Source organism: Dama dama, chromosome 18, assembly GCF_033118175.1.
Source record: "Dama dama isolate Ldn47 chromosome 18, ASM3311817v1, whole genome shotgun sequence".
Taxonomy (NCBI): domain Eukaryota; kingdom Metazoa; phylum Chordata; class Mammalia; order Artiodactyla; family Cervidae; genus Dama; species Dama dama.
This window is the reverse complement of record NC_083698.1, coordinates 82466538-82490783: the sequence shown is the minus strand read 5'-3', so window position 1 is coordinate 82490783 and position 24246 is coordinate 82466538. Positions and strand designations below refer to the sequence as shown.

Sequence of the window (24246 nt, the reverse complement as noted above, 5' to 3'; positions counted from 1 at the left end):
ACATTATTTCCACTTTTCTTCTGCTTCCTAGATCAGTTCATATTGAGGTGTTCTTACTGGACTGTAACTGGATGTGTATGTATGTATGTGTGTGTGTGCTCAGTCGCTCAGTTGTGTCCGACCCCATGGATTGTAGCCCACCAGGGTCTTCTGTCCATGGGATTTTCCCGGCAAGAATACTGGGGTGGGTTGCCATTTTCGGCTCCAGGGGATCTTCCTGACCCAGGGATTGAAGCCACGTCTCCTGCATCTCCTGCATTGGCAGGAGGATTCTTTACCACTGCACCACGGATTTGAAAAATCAGAAATGGAAAATTTTGTTGGAGTTTAATCATTAATGCTTAGTTAAATGACAGCTTATGTTCTAGTCATATATTATTCACTGTGATCAGTGATTGTTGAAATACTGGGTTTATCTAATTTTTTAAAAAGAATTTACCTTTATTATTTATTTATTGCACTCTGCTGGGTCTTAGCTGTGGCATGTAGGATCTTTAACTGCAGGCGTGTGGGATCTAGTTCTCCGAGCAGGGATTGAATCTGTGGCCCCTGCGTTGGGAGCACAGAATCTTAGTCATTGGACTACCAGGAAGTCCCAGTGTTGTGTTACCTAAATTCCACTTTCTCTGTCAGAAAAAGGCTTTCTTGTTTCATTATTTATCCTAAACATTCACACCCATCATGCTTTATTTCTGTTGCTAATGGTTGTCTGCCTCTGGCAAAGTTCCAAAGGTCTGAAGAGTGGCCCTTGTCCTTTTCATCATAGTTTCACCCGGGAGCTCTCATACTAAGATGGGGCAGTAGGTAATGTGGCCTGAATAAGTGCAGCTGCTAGTCTGTCTTCTTCTCTTTCACTTACTATTCTGTTTTGATCCTTTATTTTTCCTCCTGGAATGTGTCAGCAGGGAGATATAACAGGCTTTAGAAAATGCAGGTAGCAGGCATTATTATGGTTGGAAACAATGCTATACAGCACTTACTATGTTCTAGACAGTGTTCAGATTACATTTATTTGTTTATTTGGCTGCATCAGGTCTTGGTTGCATCATGGGGATCTTTTGTTGTGGTGCACCGGCCTTCTAGTTGCGGCACTCAGCTCTTGAGCGCCCAGGATCAGCAGTGGCAGCATGCGAGCTGTCTAGCTGCAGCTCAAGGGCCTAGCAGCTGTGTGGCATGTGAGGTCTTAGTTCCCCAACTAAAGATGGAACCCACATCCCCTGTATTGCAAGGTGGACTCTTAACCACTGGGCCACCAGGGAAGTCCCCAAATTACTTTATATATTTTAATTTTTAAATACTCATGATCACCCTGTCAGGTAGATACCATTATCAACCTATTTTACTGATTAGAAAACTGAGGCACACAAAGAAATGAAGGCTGAGAAGGGTTGCTGACCTGAGGTGTGTCTGGAATTGGCGCTGAGGAGTTAAAGTAGCCTGAGAAAAGACAGTACCAATGTCAAATTTTACTTTGACAAATTTTACTTTTACAAATCTCTCCTGAGATGTCAACTTGCTTTATGGTCTTGAGCCAGGTACTCACTTGCTTTCTGTACCTCGGATATTTTACCTATAAAATGATAACATGTAACCTTTAATATGTAATAAATATGTAATCTTTTAAAAATATATAATCTTAAAAATTTTTTTTAATTTATTTGCCGTTATTATTTTGATTTTTTGGCTCTTTGTTGCTGCGTGCCAGCTTTCTCTAGTTGTAGTGAGCGGGGGCTACTCTCTAGTTGCACTGTAGTGGCTACTCGTTGCAGAGCACAGGCTCTAGGGCACGTGGGCTTCTCTAGTTGTGGCGCTTGGGCTTAGTTGCTCTGTGGCATGTGGAATCTTCCCTGACCAGGGATTAAACCCTTGTCTTCCTCATTGGCAGGTGGATTCTTAAGCACTGGACCACTAGGGAAGTCCTGATAATACGTAATCTTAATGGTCCCTCCAGTTCTAACATTCTGTAATTGTAAATGTCTAAGTGGCTAGAAGGCACATATATATTTTAAAAGTAATAATAAGTTTACCTAGATGTTTACTATTTGCAGTGATGCTCATTCATTTCCCTCTGGGATCATTTCCCTGAAGAATCAATAACTTCTGTGAGCCCTTTACCTGAATTTTTTATTTCAGATTTTCTCTTTTTCAGTTCTAAAATTTCTGTTTGGTTCTTTTTTTTTTCTCCTGAGAATTTCTTTTGATTTATTATTAGTGTAGTTTCCCTTATCACATGGAGCAGAATTGTAAAAGCCACTCTACAGTCTACTTGTTATTTCCAAAATTCTGGGTAAACTTCAGCTTGAAATATAGTGATTGTCTTTCCCCCTGAGAATGAGTCCGGTCGTAGTTTTCTGATTTTCTTAAGCTAAATAATTTTGAAGTATATCCACTTCATCATGGATACAGTGAAGACTCACGCTGTGGAAATTCCAGATTGTTACATTTCTCTTTAAAGTGTTGATTTTGTTTGGTTTATTTGGCTTCTTTTTTTTTTTTAAAGCAGGCAATTAATGAGGCTAGGCTTAAACTGAAAACTCTGTCTCACCTGAGGCAGGTACCTCAAGTAAAAGTTCAGCTTTTTCATCTTTTCTGGGCTGCTTGGAGTCTGACCTGCACATGCTCACTCCTTCCAGACTCGGGCCAGAGCTTACGTGGAAGCTGGTCTTCACTTTTACCTGAGTCTGGCATTTTTGGCATTTCCCGCTCACACTCTGCAGCAGGCTGTGGTGCCCAGAGTTTCATTCCTGTTCCCTTAGATCAGAAAGTCAGTAAGCTTGCTGCCTGTTTCTACTTCTTCACAGCACAAGGCCCCTTCTCAGGGCAATACAAAAAGGACAGCACAATTTCAGCACTGATTAGTTCTGAGTTTTGACACTCTCCCCAAACCACCTGCTCTTCTTCATTCTCTGAAACTGCCATGTAGTTAGTTTTGTTTGTATTTTGCCCAGCGTTTATAGCTGTGATGTCTAGAAGGGATAGTTAGAACTTTGTCCCTACCTGAAAAAGAACCCCTCAGTCATAATGCATTGATTAGATCAACTTGACTCCAGCAGTCTTGGAGTAGCTAGAAGAGCTGTTGCTGAGCCTTTGGCTTTCTTTCCTTTTTTTTTTTTTTTTTTTTTAATATAATTTTATTTATTTATTTTTGGCCATGCTGGGTCTTTGTTGCTGTAGGGCTTTTCTCTAGCTGCAGTGAGCAGGGGCTCCTCTTCACTTCAGTGTGAAGGCTCTTATTGCGGTGGCTTCTCTCATGAAGCGTGCGTTTGAGGGCACGTGAGTTCAATAGGTGCTCTTCCCTGGCTCTAGAGCACCGGCTCAATAACCGTGGTGCATCAGCTCAGTTGCTCCACGGCATGTGAGATCTTCCCAGACCAGTGATCGAACCTGTGTCTTTTGTATTGGCAGGCGATTTCTCTACCACTGAGCCCCCAGGCAAGCCCTGAGCCTTTGACTTTAATTCATCTTTTTGAATCCTTCAAGTATGCATTTCAGTGAAATGCTTACCTTATAAGGCCAAATTATGGGAAATGTTGCATACTAACTTGCCTTTGTGAAAGGATTTGTTATTTCTTGAAATGTCATTTTGTTTGGCTGCTCTGACACCATTTACCATCTAAGAAGTTGCTACTAGCCATTTTCAATTCACAAATGATCATGCTTCAAAATTTCAATTACAAGTTTATTTTTATTGGACCTTAGAACACAGTTTTTCATTGTCCTTAGTCAAAATTGCTTTTCATTGAGCACAGTTGATCTCATACAGATGTTAGGAGAAAAACAAGCCAATTCAATGAAATTCTTAGTAAAGTGTGTTTGAGAGTTAGCCCATGTAACTGATGAGGGCTACGTAAAATTTGAATGAAATTTGCTTTTTCTGTTTTGGCTGCACCCACAGCATGTTCGATCCTAGTTTCCTGAACTCAGACCCTTTTCATTGGGAGCATGGAGTCGTAGCCACTGGACCACCGGGGAAGTCCTTAAATAAAAGAAATTTTATTAAAGAACAAATACAATTTTTTTTACATTATATGATAGTATACAATATTAAAGTGTCACAGATGAGTGATACTTAAGTATACAGCATGATAGATTATCACAAAGACATGCAGGTGAACAATACAAGGTGAAAACTAGAACAAGGTTAACATCCCAGAAATCCCCTGTGCCTCTCCCAGCACTGTCCCCACTCTCCTTCCTAAAGCGACCTACTGTCTTGACTTATAACTGTGGATTAGCTGTGCCTTTTACGGGAAAATTTTATTTTATGAACATATTAATCAGAGTTTAAAAACACTTCTGATACATCCAATGAACTTCTTGGGTCTGTTTAATGTTCTTTGTTTTACTTTTTCTTGGCTTTCAGTCAGTTCTTATTGCTTAATATGCCTGTTTATTTTTGATTGAATGTTCATTATAGTTTATATAAATCTTAGAGATGATTTGAGGCTCTGGATGTTGTGTGTGTGTGTGTGTGTGTGTGTGTGTGTGTGTGTATGTGTGTGTGTTTCAGAGAAGATTTCCTTTGTTTCTGGCAAGGTGGCTAGGAGAAAATCATCTCCGTTCAGTTAAGAATAGAAGTGATTCCAAAGCTGAGCCTTGGTCCTTTGGAGAACTACATTTTTCAGTTGACCTTTTATTCAGAATATAGTCTTTCAGGATCCCAAATGGAAATCTGGCCTTTATTAGGATCCCCTTCAGCTGAACTTAAACTCCAGTGTGTTTTTTTTTTTTTTATACTTCACCCTGTGGTCAGCCACAAGCTCTTCTCAGATTCTCTCTGCTCAGCATCCCAGCCACTGCTTCCATCTTGGCAGCTACATTTGAGAAAAGTGCTTAGATTTGTTGACACAGGCAACTTCTCTAAATGTTAACACCTTCTTCCTTTTATATGTCACCGCTGCTAAGTTGCTTCAGTCATGTCCAACTCTTTGCAACCCCATGGACTGTAGCCCACCAGGCTTCTCTGTCCATGGAATTCTCCAGGTAAGTGTACTGAAATGGGTTGCCATGCCCTCCTCCAGGAGATCTTTCTGACCCAGGGATCGAACATGCATCTCCTGCATTTCAGGCAGATTCTTTACCACTGAGCCACCAGGGAAGCCCATATCAATTATAGTTCAATTTTCAAAAAGAAGAAGAATATTGCTAAAATATGTTAACCATCATCTGAACCTTCAGTGAGTCATAATCTTTTTTGCAATAGTAATGTCAAAGATTACTGATCACAGATCAGCATAACAAAAGTAACAATAATGAAAAATTTTGAAATATTGTGAGAATTACCAAAATGTGAGACAGAGACACAGAGTGAACAAATCTGTTGGAAAAAAGGCACCAATAGATTTTCTCAATACAGAGTTGCCATAAATCTTCAATGAAAAAAAAAATTAGTATCTGTAAAGCACAGTAAATTGAACCACAATAAAACAAGGTATACCTGTACCTTTCCTGTTTCCCCGTGATTTTCCTTTTTGACGTGACAGACCCTATAGCATTTCAGGACATAGGATATCCTTTTGATTCAATATGGAAGTTTTGTTTCAGTTGATTCAATAGATATTTATTGTCTATTGGAACAAGGCAGACACCTCAATGAAGAGAATTAAAACACAGCTGCTGACCTATAGATGCATGAGGTCCAGGAAGGGGATAAGACATGTGTGCAATTCTACCATAAGATAGAATGTGATAGTCACAGGAAGATGCTAATGATGTCGTGGAGGGAGAGGATCTGTCCAGTTGAGGAAGTCAGGAAAGGTGACAGTCCATCTGGCTCTTGATAGATTTCTAGGATCTGTTCATCTGCTTGGAAGTGGGAGGAATACTGTGCGATGTAGATGGGGGAGTGAAGGTGGGAGCAAATTAAACATAAGGTTTCTGTGCACTGTCAGATCAGATGGAATTAAGGTAAATATATTGGTTCCATGTTAAAAGGGGTCTTAACACTGGGATAAATAGCTTGAAATTAATTTAGAAAAGGGTGATGAGCCTCAAAGATGTTATATGTGAAAGTGACAAGACCTACCATATGCTTCGGGAGGCTGTGCTTGCAGTTTTGTATTGGATAATTCTAGCAAGGGAGACAGTTAAATGTGGTAATTTAGCAGCCTTTTTAAAGATTAATTTATTTGGCTGTCTTGGGTCTTAGTTATGACACAAGGGATCTCGATCTTTGTTGCGGCATGCAGGATCTTTAGTTGTGGCAGGCGAACTGTTAATTGTGGCTTGTGGGATCTAGTTCCCTGAGCAGGGATCGAACCCAGGCCCCCTGTATTGGGAGAGGGGAGTCTTAGTCATTGGACAACCAGGGAAGTCTCTGAGCAACCTTTTGTCATTGTTTTTTATTTGCCTCTCTTTAGGTGGACTCATGACAATTATTAGTTTTCTTGGGGAGAAAAATGCTCTGAATTTTCAATAATGACTGCATGTATCCACTAATATATTTATTGAATATTTGCCATCTTACAATGTAGTAGCCTTACAGCAAGATGCCAAGTGCAGTTCCTACTTTCCAGGTCTATTTGACGGAAGGTTTTGATAAGTTTCCCTTGTGGCTCAGCTGGTAAAAAATCCACCTGTAATGCGGGAGACCTGGGTTCAATCCCTAGGTTGGGAAGATCCCCTGGAGAAGGGAAAGGCTACCCACTCCAGTATTCTGGGCTGGAGAATTCCATGGATTGTATTGTCCGTGGGGTCGCAAAGAGGTGGACACGACTGAGCGACTTTCACTTTGATAAAGGTTTCACAGAAAAAGCAGTTCTTCAGCTTCATCTCGGAGAACAAAGAGAAGGAGTTGGAAGCAGAGGAGTAACATGTGAGGTGGCTACCTGGTGTGGCCAAGAGGCAGGTGAGGATGTGATGTGGGTACCCAGCTCCAGGCTGTTCACAGGATTGAAGTGTTGGGTGTGAGGCCAAGGCGGGGGTTGAGGCAGGAGAGGCAGAGCCAGACTATAGAGGGAGTTTGAGACTAACTCGAAGGCAGTGGAAATCTACTGAATTATTTTAAACAGGCACAGGAGCCTGTTTAAACACAAATAATCAGAGTTGTGTTTCAGATTGGAGATCAATGGAGGGAAGAGATGTGGGAGGTAATTCCCATGGTCCCAGTAAGGCCTACACAAGGCTATAGAATTAAAGAGCAGAGAGAGAGAATGAAAAGATACATAGGAGTTGAGTGATTTAACCGTAAACTGAGTGAGATATGAACTCATTTTATTATCCATTAATGGCTCTTACCTTGTAGACAGGGTTGGTAGGTGGAGGAAGTACTCCAAAGGCAGCTGGGAGAAGGAGGCAGTGGGAAGACCCCAGGTGTCAATTTCATCAATTCCCCTAAGAATGCCTGGCTTGTAAATATGTATACCTGTCTTTTTTTTTTTTTTTTTTAATGCTGTTATCCCAGGAATAGCGAGCCTAGGTATCTGATGTTTTAGATATAGGAAAATAGTTTTGTATTTATTTTAATACAGTAAGTAAATACTGTTCTGCCAGCATCTGGTAGGCACATTTAACACTTCCTTAGTTGGGTGAGTGCTGTAGGGTCTTGATTGTCTCACTGGCTTTAAGGCCCCACCCATCTGAAGCAACCACAATTATCTTGATCTTTACCCTTTGGTGTCTATTCAAAGGTTGGATGCCTTGGGGAAATGAGGACTGGAATGCTGGGGTGTCAGTGTGAGGTGTGGCTTTTGTTGGTGGCCATAGACTCATTCTTGTGAGATAATGGGAAGGGTATGAAGGATTTTTTGAGTCTACTGTGTCAAGTCATTTTCCTTGGCACTTCTGAAATGCTGATGTATCTATATATGGTACCAATGCTGACCTGAGGGCGACTCCCTATGGTAGCATACCCTATTTTCTACTGCTAGTAGAACCTTTGGGATGGGATGGAGGTCCTCAGAGTGATGACTATGGTGATATAGCTTATGGTGATATTTGCCAGCATGTTCAACATGACACAGGCTTCCTCGGTGTCTCAGGGGTTAAAGAATCTACCTGCAGTGCAGGAGACGCAGGAGATGTGGGTTTGGTCCCTGAGTCAGGAAGATTCCCTGGAGAATGAAATGGCGACCCACTTCAGTATTCTTGCCTGAAAGCTCCCATGGACAGAGGAGCCTGGCGGGTTACAATTCAAAGGGTAGCAAAGAGTTGGACATGACTGAGTGACTAAACAACAACATACACTCAACATGACAAATCTAACTGGTGGGGAAGTCTAAGCTTTTTGTGTTTCCAATAAGCAAACGTGATTAAGGTTTTGGAATTGGAAATTGTACTGAATTAACATGTTTTTGGGGGCAGAATTCATTGCTTGCAGAAGACTCCTTTTGCCAATTAATTATACAATTCAGTGATTTTCAAAAAACTTTTCTAAACATTGTTTCCTTTGATTAATATTTTAATATAGATAAAATAGCAAGACGCCTTCTTTGCAACATCATTTATCTTTTTCCAATCTCATTTCCTTTTCAGATATTATCAGATGCGACACAGCCTCTTGAAAGTCAGAATTTTTCTCCTGTGGTGCGAGATGTAAGTTATGAAAAGTACTTCTTTTCATGAATGTATTTTTTTCCACCACTTTTCTTGATCCCTTTTCCTCTTTCCCTCCCTGTCTTTCTCCATCTCTGTCACTCTCTCTTTTCTCTGTTATTCATGAGCCCATGATTGTGGGACTAAATGTGTTGACTAAAGAATTGTCTTATATCATATATATTCAGGCAGTGATTGCATCTAACGGCATGTTGTCTAACAAGTATAAATATATCCAGAAACTCCGAGAGAACAGGTAAGCATCATTCACAACCTCTTGTTTAATACGTTTATTCTTGGACCTCATGAGTATTTTTTTAAATGCTTCCATATGAGTTCTTGATGCTAGGATTATGCAATATTTTTTTTTTTTTAATGTCTGTAAGTACTAGGAATTTCAAATGAAGTGACTGGCTGAAACCAATGTGAATTATTTTCCTTTGAACAGTACTGTAGCATCATTTTGGCTTTCTAATATCCATGTAGACTTGTGTGTAAGTAAGCAAGACTTCAAGAGCTCTGTCCTTGTTCTTTCTCTAGCATTTTGCACATTGTAATGTCTCAGCTATTCTCTCAAAGGAAAATGAGCAAGCTAACCCTTTCCTTAGCACTTTCAGATTGATTTCTAGTTGAGGATTTGGATTCTCTTTTGCTTAGGATAATATTCAGCAAAGTGGGCTCTTGGTTAGCAATTAAGAAAAGTACTGAAAAAAGAAAATGGTGAGAGGTCAGTTTTTCCTGGGATTCTTATTAGGAGGAAAGTGTCAAAAAGTAATGAGACAAATCTACTGGCTAGAACAGTTCTCTTAGGAAGATACTTAACTAAGGCCTTGGTTTCCATAGTTGGCTTTACTACTCAAAATTTGGAAACATAGACATCGACATTGGAATGTTCTGGTCTCCAACTGGTTGTACTTGATCTGTGTTTATACCTGCTCTATTGGTCTATTCACATTTAACAAAATGACCTGTGTACTGAATTCTTAGGTGAAGCCAGAGTGGAAAAATAAGAAACAAACTGCCTGATCGCTCTGTTATTCCACCTATAAGAAGTAAATAAGAGATCAAGTACTATTGTTATGCCTTTTCCATGTGTGTTTGTTAGCTTATACTTACTTTTGTGTGTTAGTGAAATATTCTGGCATGATACCAGGGATATATAATTTTTTTTTCATATAAAAAAGCAACTAGTTTATAGAACTCCATAGGTGAGTGTCTTATAGGGGAAACTTCATATATTTGTTTTTCATAGTTTTGTTTATCTTTGGATCTGATGATCTTTTCTTACATGACTAATCTCAATGACATGTCTAACATGACTAGTCACTCTTTATACACCATATTCCATATAGTAGCAGGTCTGACTGCTAGGACTTCCTGCCTTCCTTCCTAGGTAGAATCTTGTGCCAAGAGATTGAAAATGAAGATTGCATTTTGGAAGGAAATTAAAGTTTCCTTGAATCCTTGCCTTATTGTTTTGTTCTCTTTAGTCCTTGTTCTGTGCTTAGTCGCTCAGTTGTGTCCGACTCATTGCAACCCCATGGACTGTACCTTGCCAGGCTTCTCCGTTCATGGGGATTCTCCAGCCAAGAATACTGGAATGGGTTGCCATGCCCTCCTCCAGGGGGTCTTCCCGACCTAGGTCTCCCACATTGCAGGCAATTCTTTTACCGTCTGAGCCACCAGGGAAGCCTCTTTATTTAGCACAGTAATTATTAACCAGGAGTGTGGGGTTGCTGATGGGACAGATAGTATTAATATCTAGAAGTAAGTTTTTAAAAATGTGTTTTGAACATTTTCTTTTTAAAGATCAAAATAATGTGTTTCATATACCCAAACTACAGAAGGTGTTATTAGAAAGGATCTATAATAGCCAATAATAGTGCTTTCTTCTGGGAGGTGAAATGGGATAGAGGTGGAAGTTAAATGAAAGCCCCCATCATCAGTGATAGGAGTGCTGGGGGTAAAGAGGGGTGGGAGCATTTTATATTTACATTTATTTTTATGCACTTATACTTAATGAAATTAAGTGAAATTCAGGTTAAAGCTTGAGAGACATCCTAGCCTAAAAGATTCCAGCAACAGAGCCTTCTGCTTAAGTCTCTGGCACCAAACCATTTCCATGGTTTTTTATTGATATCTGGGAATTTGATTCAGAAGACTTTTCATGAGTATCTTTAAGACAGAATGCAATGAGCAATAGTGGGCTTATAAAGATGGAGAAGACTAAATCACTATCTTGGAGGTCAGAGTTTGTAGGAAAGACAAATCATTAACTGTCAGGCAAGTACAAATTCCAACAACAGAGAAATTCAAGAATTAGAGTTCTGCCTAGTGACTCATCTTAGGTTTCTACATTTAACCCATAGCATTTGTGATTTCAAGATTGTGGTTTTAGAAAGAGACTCACAGACTTAGAAAATGAACTTACAGTTTCCCAAAGGGAAGGGATAGTTAGGGAATTTGGGAAGGTCATGTACACATTGATATATTCAAAATGGATAACCAACAAGGACCTATTGTTAAGTACATGGAACTCTGCTCAATGTTATGTGCCAGCCTGGATGGGAGAAGGATTTGGGGGAGAATGGATACATGTATACCTATAGCTGAGTTTCTTCATTGTTCACCTGAAACTATCACAACATTGTTAATTGTCTATACCCCAATACAAAAGAAAAAGTTTAGAGTTTGGAAAAAAAAAAAAAAGAGAGAAACAAAATCATGGTTTTCACTGGTTTCAAGTGACCCGAAAGATAAATCACAAGACTGTGACTAATATGGATAATAATCTCCTGCTCAGATTGTAGTATCCTCAGATTGTTGTGAGGAGTAAATAAGTTTCTGATAAAAGGCCCCTAGCATGATTTTGAATCAATGTCCTCCCCTGGAAGGATAAAGTATGAGACCAAGTGACTCAGCTGTGAACAGCCAGGCATTGGTCCAGAACCTGTACCTCACTAGTGGTACTGGGAATTCATACACATCAAAGATGTCTGGATCTATTGTTCATTATATGGGATATAAAATAATTGATGTAAAATGTTGGTATTGGGAACTCCTGGTGAGATTCTTATTGTAAGAAATGTTGGGGGAAATGATTGCTTCACAGTCTAAGTTTTAGTTTGGTTTGGGGACAGCGATGTTTTATTTAAAAGTTTTTTTGTTAATATTTTCTCCCCGCCTTTTATTTATAGGGAACGTGCTCAGTCACTTTCAATGGCCACCAAGAAAAAGGTCTTGGTTCTTGGATCCGGTTACGTATCTGAGCCTGTATTGGAATACCTGTCGAGAGATGACAGTATTGAAATAACAGTAGGTAAATAAGCCCCGATTTTTAAAGAAGAAGTAAAACTGATTTCAAAACATCATTACTCTGTGAATTTTAAATTACCGTCTTGTTTCTAAACTTCAAAAAATTATTTTTGGAGATATTAAAGTGTGTTTTACTCTCTGATTAATGATGGGAAATCTAAAGCTTGGACTTTTTAATTCTTGAAACAGGTTCTGACATGAAGAATCAAACTGAACAGTTAGGCAAGAAATATAATATTAATCCTGTTAGCCTGCACGTTGGTAAACAAGAAGAGAAGTTGAGCTCCTTGGTGGCAACACAGGATCTTGTCATCAGGTTAGTATGTAGCAAGAAATGATTGACGTATGTTTCGTTGTTATTTCTTAGTTTCTCTCCTCTTCCATCTTCTCCTTTCCCCTTCTCCCTCTATCCTTTCCTCCTCTCCTTTTCTCTTCGCTCAATAAACTTTTAAATTGAAGTGTGCATCTGGGAAAGTGCATAAATCAGAGCTAGGTAGTTGAGTGAATTTTCACAAAGTGAACACAGCATGTGACCATCACTCACATCAGAAACAGAATATAATAGCAGCCAAGAAGCTCTCCTTGTGCCTCTATTTATTACTAGTCCCATCCTTCAAGGGTAAGCACTGTCCTGGCTTCTAACACAGAGATTCATTTCTGCTAGTTTTCATTCTGTACAATCAAAATCTTTCAGTGCGTCCCCATTTGTGGCTGCCTTCTTTCATTCAGTATTGACAGTCCTTTGTGGTGTTGTCTTGTAGTTTATTCTCTTTGCTGTGTAATGTTCTATTATGTGAATATACTATTATCATCCATTTGACTAGTGATGGATATTTAGGTTGTTCCCAGCATTTGGCTATTATGAATTGTGCTGCTATGAACAAATTAGTCCTTGTCTTTTGGTTACCATATATATACATTTCTGTTGGATATTTACCTAGAAGTGGAATTGCTGGGTCATGAGGCACTCATGACTCGTATTTTGGTGGCTATTTTAACCTGTGGACTTATAAAGCTTAAATGAGAGTGAGTAGATTCTTTAGCCCTATGACCATTTTTAGCCTTAATGGAGAAACAGACCTTGAAATATATCATTTATTACTATCTAATACAAATGCATGGGAAATAGATGGGGAAACAGCAGAAACAGCATCAGACTTTATTTTTTTGGGCTCCAAAATCACTGCAGATGGTGATTGCAGCCATGAAATTAAAAGACACTTACTCCTTGGAAGGAAAGCTATGACCAACCTGGATAGCATATTAAAAAGCAGAGACATTACTTTGCCAACAAAGGTCTGTCTAGTCAAGGCTATGGTTTTTCCAGTGGTCATGTGTGGATGTGAGAGTTGTTCTGTGAAGAAAGCTGAGCACTGAAAAATTGATGCTTTTGAACTATGGTGTCGCAGAAGACTCTTGAGAGTCCCTTGGACTGCAAGGAGATCCAACCGGTTCATCCTAGAGGAGATCAGTCCTGGGTGTTCGTTGGAAGGATTGATGCTGAAGCTGAAACTCTAGTACTTTGGCCACCTCATGTAGAGAGTTGACTCATTGGAAAAGACCCTGATGCTGGGAGGGATTGGAGGCAGGAGGAGAAGGGGACGACAGAGGATGAGATGGCTGGATGGCATCACCGACTTGATGGACATGAGTTTGAGTAGACTCCGGGAGTTGGTGATGGACAGGGAGGCCTGGCGTGCTGTGGTTCATGGGGTCGTAAAGAGTCAGACACGAATGAGCGACTGAACTGAACTGATTACAAATGCACATCTAACTTCTAGATATAGGGCTATGTGATACTAGATACTTCATTTTGAAATTACCGAAGTGATGAGAATAAACTGTTTATTCCTAGAATATATTTTTTTCCTAGAAGACAGAAGGAACTTAAGTTGCTCTTTCATAATTATATCACCTTTATAGTTCCAACTCAAATGATATCTTTGGGAGAAGTTCTATGATGTCCTCCTTAAAAAAGATAGTGGTGCTTGGAAAACAGACACAATTGAAGGTAATTCTAAGTGGAACTTTCACATGATCTCTTCATATAGGATCACTTTGAACACTCAAAAACATGATTCAATTTATAAAAATTTAATATGCATTAGTTATTTTTCAATAAAAATTTATTAATAATCAATAGACCTTGTCTGTCAGGATATGATTATGAAAGCAAGCCCTTATTCAAAATAGAATATTGTAGCCTACTGATAAAACAAAGAGAATTTGTTTTGCCACACATAGGTACCTAAATATAAAATTGTTGTTTGATTAAAAAAAGAAAACAACATAATAAAACACATTTTGAACAAAATTGGAAGCAAAATATGACAAAATTATGGACACAGACAATAAACTAATGATAAGTATAAATTTTAAAATTCATTGAACTTGTGACCTTTAATAAGATTTAACATTAGCAAAATTTGTTATATATTTAATTTTTCTTAGTTGATGGACTTTCTATGCTCAATAGTGGAAATGCTGTAAAACATTGTTATCCTGTAGTGTTTCTTAAATAACTTTTTATTTTTTAATTTGGAGAAAGAATGTTTTGATATAAACACAATGTTAGGGGCTATCAAAGTAAAATGAATGGAGAATCTTCCACAAGATTTTGTAATAATATGTCAAATTCTCATGGTCTTGTTTTGCAATTTAGTTTTTAATGAGCTGATGCAAAGTCATAACTGAGTTTATTACTTTGAGAATTAGATTTATATTTTGTCTATGTTTGCACAAGTGACATTTCCAACTATTTGGATTGAGTTATGTGCTGGTGAATAGATGCTCTCTTACATACACAATGAATTATGAGTTCTAATCCCTTTGTCTAATATAGGCACCACCAGTCAAAGTCCTATCATTCTAGTTCTCAGCATATTTTTAGATTAGTGCTGATAATGCCAAAATTTAAAAAATATTATTAGATCTTGATAAAATTTTGATCAGGCAAGTTTTCATTGTGAAGAATGTGACCAAAAAAATCTTCACTTAACCTTTAAGATGATGCCATGGAACATTTTCTGTTAATACTTTTCCAACAAAGAGTTTTGCAGATATTTGGTACACTGGCTTTTGAAGGGCTATTATATTCAGTAACAATTATTTTTGATTAAAAAAACTGAAATACAGAGATAAAGAGTTTTCATATTGTCATTAGTAAGATACGTACATAATTCTGTTCTGCATGGTAATAAATCTAAGTAACAGTTCTCTGTTCTGTTAACCTGAGGAGAGATGAGTGCCTGAGAGGTGATTTTATTGTTTGGTGTTATGTGAAATAGAGAAAATCTGAAGTAAACAGGATGAACGGAACAAGTACAGTGATACACTATAATAATGTTTATCAGTTGGTATTTATATTTTCATTATACTGCATAGATAGCTTTACCAAATAGGTAATAAGCTAGTAGAACTTATTGTTCTGTGACTGATAGGATGCTTATTAGTCCTTGGATAGAATATGAATATACTAATATATATCAATATTTGTGGAAATTCATTTTTTTGTGATTGTGTAGTCCCAGCACCAACGTAAAACATCCAAGCGAGATGCTTAGAAAACTTAAAGTTGAGTTTTGAGTACATTTTCAGTTTTTGTTCACCATACAGACTTTTAGGCCTTCTTAGGTAAGAACCCACCTGCCAATGCAGGAGACATAAGAGATGTGGGTTTGATCCCTGGGTGGGGAAGATCCCCTGAAGGAGGGCATGGAAACCCACTCCAGCATTCTTTTTTTTAAAAATTTATGTATGTTTTAAATTGAAGGATAATTGCTTTACAGAATTTTGTTGATTTCTGCCAAACATCATTCTCCAGCATTCTTGCCTGGAGAATCCCACGGAGAGAGGAGCCTGCTGGGCTACAGTCCATAGTGTTGCAAGGAGTCGGACCCGACTGAAGCAATGTAGCACGCATGCATAAACTTTTAGCTGTTTCAATAGCTTTTACAACAATCGATACCATTAAAACTCATTTCCTCCTCTGGCCTTGCCTAGGCTCTCCTTTTTAATGTAACGTATGGATCACCTTGACTTAGTTTAACGACAGCCGTTTGGAAGGCTTGGAGGTAAAAAGAGTAGCAACCTTTTCTTTTACTAGGGAACTCAAGACAGAAAATCATAGAAATATAAGGATAAGTAAAATAAATTCCATTAAGTATTATAAAGGGATAGCTGAGTACATACAGAGGAAGATCTGGATCTGGGAAAATCTGGGAACGGTTCCTGGAGGATGTACCTTTTCAGACTTTTCTTTAAGGAAGGTGTGACCTGGATGGGGGTGGGCAGGTGAGGGACAATTTTAAGAGGAAGATATAGTGAAAGTAAAGTTTCAGAAGTGGAAAAGTAAAGGCTGTGAATGGAGAATTATAATAGCTTCTATAGTTTATAAAGGAGATACAGGGAGGAAAAATGGAAAGGTGAACTGAAGATCATATTGTGGAGAGTTTTAAATATGATAACAGGATGAATTTATTCTATAATCTTCAAGAAGTAATTGATCATCTCTGAGAGAATTATCAGTGTGATGTCTTCACTTTAGTGCAGTTCAAGGTGCAGTGGAAGGAGAGTTGAAAAAGTTTCTGATGAGTTTCTCCCTGTTTTTAAGCTTGTTGCCTTATGTATTGCATCCTCTTGTGGCCAAGGCATGCATCGCAAGCAAAGTTAACATGATCACTGCAAGCTACATCACCCCAGCGCTAAAAGAATTAGAAAAGAGGTAAGTTTCAGTCAGTTTTCAGCAAAGCAGCTCCATGGAAGTTTTAAAATTTTCTATCAAAAGTTTCCTTCTTTCTACTTCTACCTCTTTTAGTGTGGAAGATGCTGGCATCACAGTCATTGGCGAATTGGGATTGGACCCTGGTCTTGATCATATGTTGGCAATGGAAACAATAGATAAGGCCAAAGAAGTGGGAGCCACGGTGAGCCCAACTGACACCCAAAGGTTCATTTAGGAAATTATTAAGAGGTCTAGATTTTTGTGTATGGAAATAATCTTTCTACAATTTTTATTAAAGAAACTGCTATATTTTTTAAAGGTTATAGTCCATTTATAGTTATTATAAAATGTTGGCTATATTCCCTGTGTTGTACAATATTTCCTTATAGCTTATTTTATTTTAATTACTTTTTTTCAGGCACTTTCAAGATCATACTTTATTTATTACTTCAGATAAAAAGATAGTAAATATATTAGGAATCCCTTAAAACTAAACTTTAGAGTTATATACCATCTAGTACTTTTGCACTGAATGTTAACCAAAAAAATCTCTAAGCCCCTGAAAGCCCCACTAGTAACATGAACTATGGTGATAAAAAATCTGACATTATCTTGTTCAATATGTAGTATTTACATTATGAAACCAATGGTGATCCAATAAACAGTGATATGTATTACTTATACATAATGGTTTGTATCTCGTAATACCCTGCCCCTCTATTGCACCTCCCCGCTTCCCTTTCCCCACTGGTAACCACTAGTTAGTTTTCTTTATTTGTGACTCTGCTTCTTTTTTGTTATATTTGCTAGTTTTTTTAGATTCCACAGATAAGTGATATCATGCAGTCTTTTTCTGTCTGCTTATTTCACTTAGCATAATAGCCTACAAGTCCATCCATGTTGTTGCAAATGGCAAGATTTAATTATTTTTATGGCTGAGTAGTATTCCACTGTATACTTATACCCCATCTTCTTTATCCATTCATCTGTTGATGGACACTTAGGTGCTTCCATATCTTGGCAACTATAAATAATGCTGTGATGAACATTGGGGTGCATGCATCTTTTTAAATTAGTTCTTTTTTCATATATATACCCAGCAGTGATATATATGGTATATACTATGGTAATTCTATTTTTAGCTTTTTGAGAAACATCCATGCTGTTTTCCATAGCATCTGTACCAATATACTTTCCCACCAATAGTGTATACAGTTCCCTTTTCTTCACATCCTCTCCAATGTTTGTTGTTTGTGTTCTTAATGATGATAGTTACTCTGACATGTGTGAGGTGATATTTCTCGTTGTGATTTAATTTGCATTTCCCTGATGATTAGCAGTGTTGACCATCTTTCCATGTGCCTGTTGGCATTTTGCATTTCCTCTTTGGAAAAATGCCTGTTCAGGCCTTCTGCCCATTTTCAAATCAGGTTGTTTGCTTTTTTGATGTTGGGTTCAATGAGCTGTTTATATATTTTAAGTATTAATATGTTATTAGTCATATCATTTACAAATATTTTCTCCCATTTAGTAGGTTGTCATTTGCTTTGTCAATGGTTTTCTCTGCAGTGCAAAAGCTTTACATTTTTTTAATTCTAATAAATTTTAATTAGGTCTCATTTGTTTATTTTGCTTTTATTTCCTTTGCACTGGGAGAAGGATCCAAAAATATATATATACTGCTCTAATTTGTGTCAAAGAGTATTCTGCCTGTTTCCTTTAAGAGTTTCATGGTTTCTGGTTTTACACTTCAGTCTTTAGTCTATTTTGAGAAAAAGCTGCTACATTCTAACTCATACTGTGACCAGAAATTTCAAGTATAATTTTGAAACTGCAGAAATATTTGTGTGGTTAAAAAGAGTTCAAGTCTTAGCATAAATTTTTAGAGAAATAGATCCTACTATAATATTTTGGTTTGATAAAAGACTTAGACTGGTACTTCATCCAAAATAGACTAGAGATCTAAAGTGTAAGACCAGAAACCACGAAACTTCTAAAGGAAAACATCAGCAGAATACTCTTTGACATAAATTGCAGCAAAAAATATTTTGTTTTTTGATCTTTGGACTGCTTTGAAAATGCTGTAGTATGGTTTGACTTTTAAAAGTGAGAAAAATTCTTTATAATATTATCAATCTGTTGGTATATAAAGGATGTTTTACACATAAGAAAGAGCTATTGGACATAAAGTGTGATGAATCAGATTATATAACCTAAAATAGATTATATATGTATGTAATCAAATATAGATTCTAATTAAACTGTATCATACAATTAACAATATTTTATATTAACATGTTAATCAGTATGAATGATTATGCACATATGGAAAAGACCCTGATGCTGGGAGGGATTGGGGGCAGGAGGAGAAGGGGACGACAGAGGATGAGATGCCTGGATGGCATCACCGACTCAATGGGCAAGGGTTTGGGTAGATTCTGGGAGTTGGTGATGGACAGGGAGGCCTGGCATGCTGCGATTCATGGGGTCACAAAGAGTCGGACACGACTGAGCGACTGAACTGAACTGAACTAAATTATAATCAAATATATAATTTGAATTAAAAGGAGGCAATGATCAAGCAGAATTGAACTAACAGTTGGAGTTTTAATGGAGCAAAATGTTAGTCACAGTATCTAGAGGATTAAAAAAAAAATATGTATATATATATAAATATAATGGACTTAAGTGGTGTTTGGCTTCAAGGATGTATTTTTGAAAGCCTTTGTAACTTTAAGAAAGGAGAAACTCTTAACAAGTTTACTTTATTTGTGTCATTGTACTTAATTATTTGGATAGATTCTTCTATCTTATTGTTGATTCTTTATTTTACAGATTGAATCATATGTTTCCTACTGCGGTGGCCTTCCAGCTCCTGAATATTCAGACAATCCTTTGAGATACAAATTTAGCTGGAGTCCAGTGGGCGTTCTGATGAACATAATGCAGCCTGCTACCTACCTGCTCAATGGAAAGGTGAAGGAGGGTCATCAAAGCTTTAGAGATACAAACCCAAAATACCTGCCTAAGAAAATCCAAAATCTTTCCCCCTGATTCCAAGGCCCTTTAGTGCTGGCTGTGCTGCCTGCCTGCCATTTCCTCCTCCTGCGGTGTTTCCCAGCGTGTATTTTCTGTTCTATTCAGTGCTCTCCTCACCATCCCCAGCACAGCTCATTCCTTCCTCTTTGCCTTCTTGCAAGTTGTTTCTGCAGTTTAAACACTTGGCTTCTCTGCATGTGTATCTACTGGTCATCTTGCGGTTTATTTCAGCATAACAAATGTTTACTGAGTCCCTGTTATGTGCTAGACTTGGGCCAAGGCACTAAAGGTTATCATGCTGAATGAAGTTCCTGATCTCAGAGAACTCATGACTGAAATGGGGTGGCTCTTGGGATGGAGAATTTGGTGGGTGAGGGAAAGAAACTAACATTTCTTTCCCAGCTGCTGTGTGGCAGAACGTCTAAGAGCTCTCTGAGTTTAGTATTGTTTTCATCGTTTTACTATAAGGAAACTGTGGCTCAAAGGGAACGTTCACAGCCATTCAGCTGGGATTCAAATCCAGGTCTAAGCCTTTTTACCCCCTCTTTTACCAGATAGCTTCATGGCAGGAAAGGCAGACACTGGAAAAACTGGTATAATTCAATGAGAGAAGTTCCAAAGTATGCTAACATGTCACAGTGATGCAGATGAAAGAGTAATTGACTTGATTTTGATGAGGAGATTGGGGAGAGGAAAATTAGCAGGAAGAGATGTACTCAGCTTTGAGGGTTAAGAAGGTGCCAACCTGGCAGAGACACTGCCACTCATGACTGTGCTGAGTGTCAATTTCATCGGATTCTTACAACAACGCTGTATGGTTTCCTTTCCATACTGTTCATGGGGTTCTCAAGGCAAGAGTACTGAAGTGGCTTAAATACTGAATACTGAAGTTGGCTTAAAGCTCAACATTCAGAAAACTAAGATCATGGCATCTGGTCCCATCACTTCATGGCAAATAGATGGGGAAACAGTGGCTGACTTTATTTTTTAGGGCTCCAAAATCACTGCAGATGGTGATTGCAGCCATTAAATTAATAGATGCTTACTCCTTGGAAGGAAAGTTATGACCAACCTAGACACATATTAAAAAGCAGAGACATTACTTTGCCAATAAAGGTCCATCTAGTCAAGGCTATAGTTTTTCCAGTAGTCATGTATGGATGTGAGAGTTGAGCTATAAAGAAAGCTGAGTGCCGACGAATTCATGCTTTTGAATTGTGGTGTTGGAGAAGACTCTTGAGAGTGCCTTGGACTGCAAGAAGATCAAACCAGTCCATTCTAAAGGAAATCAGTCCTGAGTGTTCATTGGAAGGATTGATGCTGAAGTTGAAACTCCAATATTTCGACCACCTGATGTGAAAAGCTTACTCATTTGAAAAGACCCTGATGCTGGGAAAGATTGAAGGCAGGAGGAGAAGGGGACGACAGAGGATGAGATAGTTAGATGGCATCACTGACTCAATGGACATGAGTTTGGTAAACTCTGGGAGTTGGTGATGGACAGGGAGGCCTGGCGTGCTGCAGTTCATGGGGTCGCAAAGAGTTGGACATGACTGAGCGACTGAACTGATAAGGTTTCCAAGAGAGAAATAGGCATAAGAAGCTGAGCTAACTCAGCCTCAGTTAGAGATGGCAATTGGCATTAGTGAAAGTTGCTCAGTTGTGTCCAACTCTTTGTGACCCCGTGGACTGTAGCCTGGCATGGATTGTAGCTTCCCAGGCTCCTCTGTCCATGGAGCTCTCCAGGCCAGAATACTGGAGTGGGTGGCCATTCCCTTCTCCAGGGCATCTTCCCAACCCAGGGATCGAACCCAGGTCTCCTGCATTGCAAGTGGATTCTTTACCATCTGAGCCACCAGGGATTGCCAGTGTCCAGATCACATTGATCTGCTTTGATAGTTTATGCTCGTGACTGTAAGGAAAGACTCACACTGAGGAACAAATGTAACTGAACCAAGAGTTCCTCTTTATGTTTTGTGCCCCAAGCACCTCACTCATCTCATGCTCGTCCTACCTCTACAGGGACTGATAAATTATGTGGTCAGACATGGGTCTCAAAAAGATTATTCTGGCAGCAGTATTAAAAGTTCTCAGTGTATCTGTGGTCTAAATGTATTTCCTATAAAAAGAGGAGTAAATTGAAAGAATTTCTTAGGGTGAATGTTATTATCAGCCGCTAGGTTCTGTACCTGTGATGAGTGTGGCTCCCAGCCTTGCCTACACACTGGAATTGCCAAAGCACTTTAAAAATACAGATGTCTGGGCTACATTCCCCAGAGATTCTGATTTGCCTGGGCTTGGGGATCTTTAAAAACCTCCCAAATGATTCTAATGTGCAGCTGAAATTGAGGTGAGCTGATTTAATGACCAGAGGACCAGAGCTGAACTTAAAACACGACAGAGCAAGCAGGACACTTTACCTTGTTTCTGGAAAGACACATTCACATGTTTCAGGATATGAAACAAGACCTCCCTGGGTTCTGGTCCAAGTGCTGACATCCCTGAGTGTCACCAAAGACTACACAGTTGTAAAGGTCAACTGGGCATCAGTGTCCTGATGGTGGGCACTAAGGTTCCATCTAGTTCTCCAGGTCTACAAATCATGAAGGTTTGGGCCCCAGTCTGAGGTTCTACCAGGTACACATCCTTTTCTACACCACTGCCGATCTCCTGTTGGGTGTCAACAGCCCCTTCCACCTTCTGTTGTGTGGATCAGAGACTGACCCATGCTTGGTATAAACTTACATATGAATGCAGGAAGAATTCTTGCTACAGTTGTGCAAAATGCTTGTTATCAGGAGGCCATATAAAGATTATATGGCCAGATAGATTATAGCAAGGAGAAGGTCAGTGGACAGCAATGTGTGCAACAGAAAGAGCAGGGAGCCTGATGCCAGGGGTCCTGGCATGGTGCTCTAGCTCTGCCATTGCTGGTTGGGCAGTATTCGAGCCATCATTTCATCTCTCTGAGCTTTGGGTTTGCTGCCTGAAGATAAGCATAATCACAGCCTTGCAGGGTTCTTGCAGTCGGTTTCTGTGAGGTCATATAGATTACACTCTGCTTAACAACAGACTGTCAGGCATGTCTTAAGTCCCCAGCAAATATTAGCTGCACAAAGAAATAAATGGTGTTGAGAACTCAGGGAAAGCAAGAGGTTGTTTTCAGGCAGTAGAAGTTGTATTTGTTGAATTTGAAGTTTTTCCCTTTCATCCTGAACTCCTTTTGTAAGAGGAGTGCTTTTTGCATCTCCCTGACACTGTGGAGGACACCAAGAGAAAACACTATACCTTTCTTTTCTTTGCTAAAATGATACTTTTCTCAAGGTCTCCTCTTGTGACTGCAGCTTGTCCTGACCACTCCAGCCCCTGTTCACTATTCTCTTGTCTGAACGCCCACACTTTGATTGTCTGTGTGTAAGAACTTTCTGGATGCTGTATTATTCACTCAACAATTCAAGTGCATCAGTCTATCTCCTAACCTGGATTGTTAGACTTCTTAAAGCCTCTCTTGTCCCTTCATCCTCTCTGTCACCATCACCTTCTGCCTTGGAGCAGGCCTTACGTAATTCACCGAATCATCACGGCAGAGTGAAGTGACTTCTTTGGCTTCTGCTTGAAATCAAAACCTTAAACTTTTCCAGCAACTCAGGCAGCAGCCTAGGATTTCGGATGTTTCTCACTGGAAATTACTGCAAGGATGTAGGACCACGAGCTCTATTACTGGTACTATTGCTCACTTCTAACTTCTAATCCTGTTTCCAACACATCTGATTTCCTTGCACATGTTTGGAGACAGTGATTGTGTCTCCTCTGAGGTGTCTTCCCTCCATGGGTGGTGGGTCATTGATGGCATCTGGGGGTGATGTGGCAGAGCTTTGCCACTATCTCCTTCAGCCTCCTCTCCCAAATCACTCACAAACAAAACACATATTATATGAGTAAGGATTGTGTTTTTCTTCAAACACAGCTTCAAGATGGGTTTTCTGCCTTTGTTTCTATTGCCTGCCACTCCGTTGACTTCAGCACCCAACCTCCCCTTTGTAGTTTCTGCTCTCCACTGCCTGCAGCCATTCTTAATGCAATTTTCAGGTGCATCACTGGTGGCATGATCAGGAATGCTGTGCCTGGTTCATCAATATCCTTCTCAAAACACTGATCCACAAAAGACCACCATTAAGGGGACAGTATGGTATAGTAGGGGTATAGAATCCTTTTAGATTTACCCTGAGTAAATCCCTTTAGATTTACACTGAGGAGTGGTAAAGAATCCATCTGTCAATGCAGGAGATACAGATTTAATCCCTGGGTTGGGAAGATGCCCTGGAGAAGGAAATGGAAACCTTGCCACTCCAGTTTCTTGTCTGGAGAATTCCATGGACAGAGGAGCCTGGTGGGCTATAATCCATGAGGTCACAAAAGAGATGGACACAATTTAGTGACTAAATAATAGCAACAAATGGTATAGTAGAAAGAACACGGATGTTGGATTCAAATACTTCAGTTTAGTTCAGTCGCTCAGTCATATCTGACCCTTTGTGACCCCATGGACTGCAGCACGCTGTCCATCACCAACTCCTGGAGTTTACCATTGAGTCGGTGATGCCATCCAACCATCTCATCCTTTGTTATTGTTAGAA

At 39.1% G+C, this 24246-nt stretch overlaps 1 protein-coding gene across 5 annotated transcripts in view; it reads left to right on the top strand.

Moving 5' to 3' along the window:
• The window catches only part of AASS (aminoadipate-semialdehyde synthase), a 74316-nt gene that overhangs the window by 32362 nt on the left and 17708 nt on the right, over window positions 1-24246 (top strand). For all 5 annotated transcript variants that reach the window (XM_061165692.1, XM_061165691.1, XM_061165689.1 and 2 more), the window contains 7 exons: window positions 8473-8532; window positions 8721-8788; window positions 11730-11851; window positions 12037-12163; window positions 16460-16570; window positions 16664-16772; window positions 19406-19546. In XM_061165692.1, the coding sequence (XP_061021675.1) occupies window positions 8473-8532; window positions 8721-8788; window positions 11730-11851; window positions 12037-12163; window positions 16460-16570; window positions 16664-16772; window positions 19406-19546 (738 nt within the window). The remainder of the gene's footprint in view (window positions 1-8472; window positions 8533-8720; window positions 8789-11729; window positions 11852-12036; window positions 12164-16459; window positions 16571-16663; window positions 16773-19405; window positions 19547-24246) is intronic.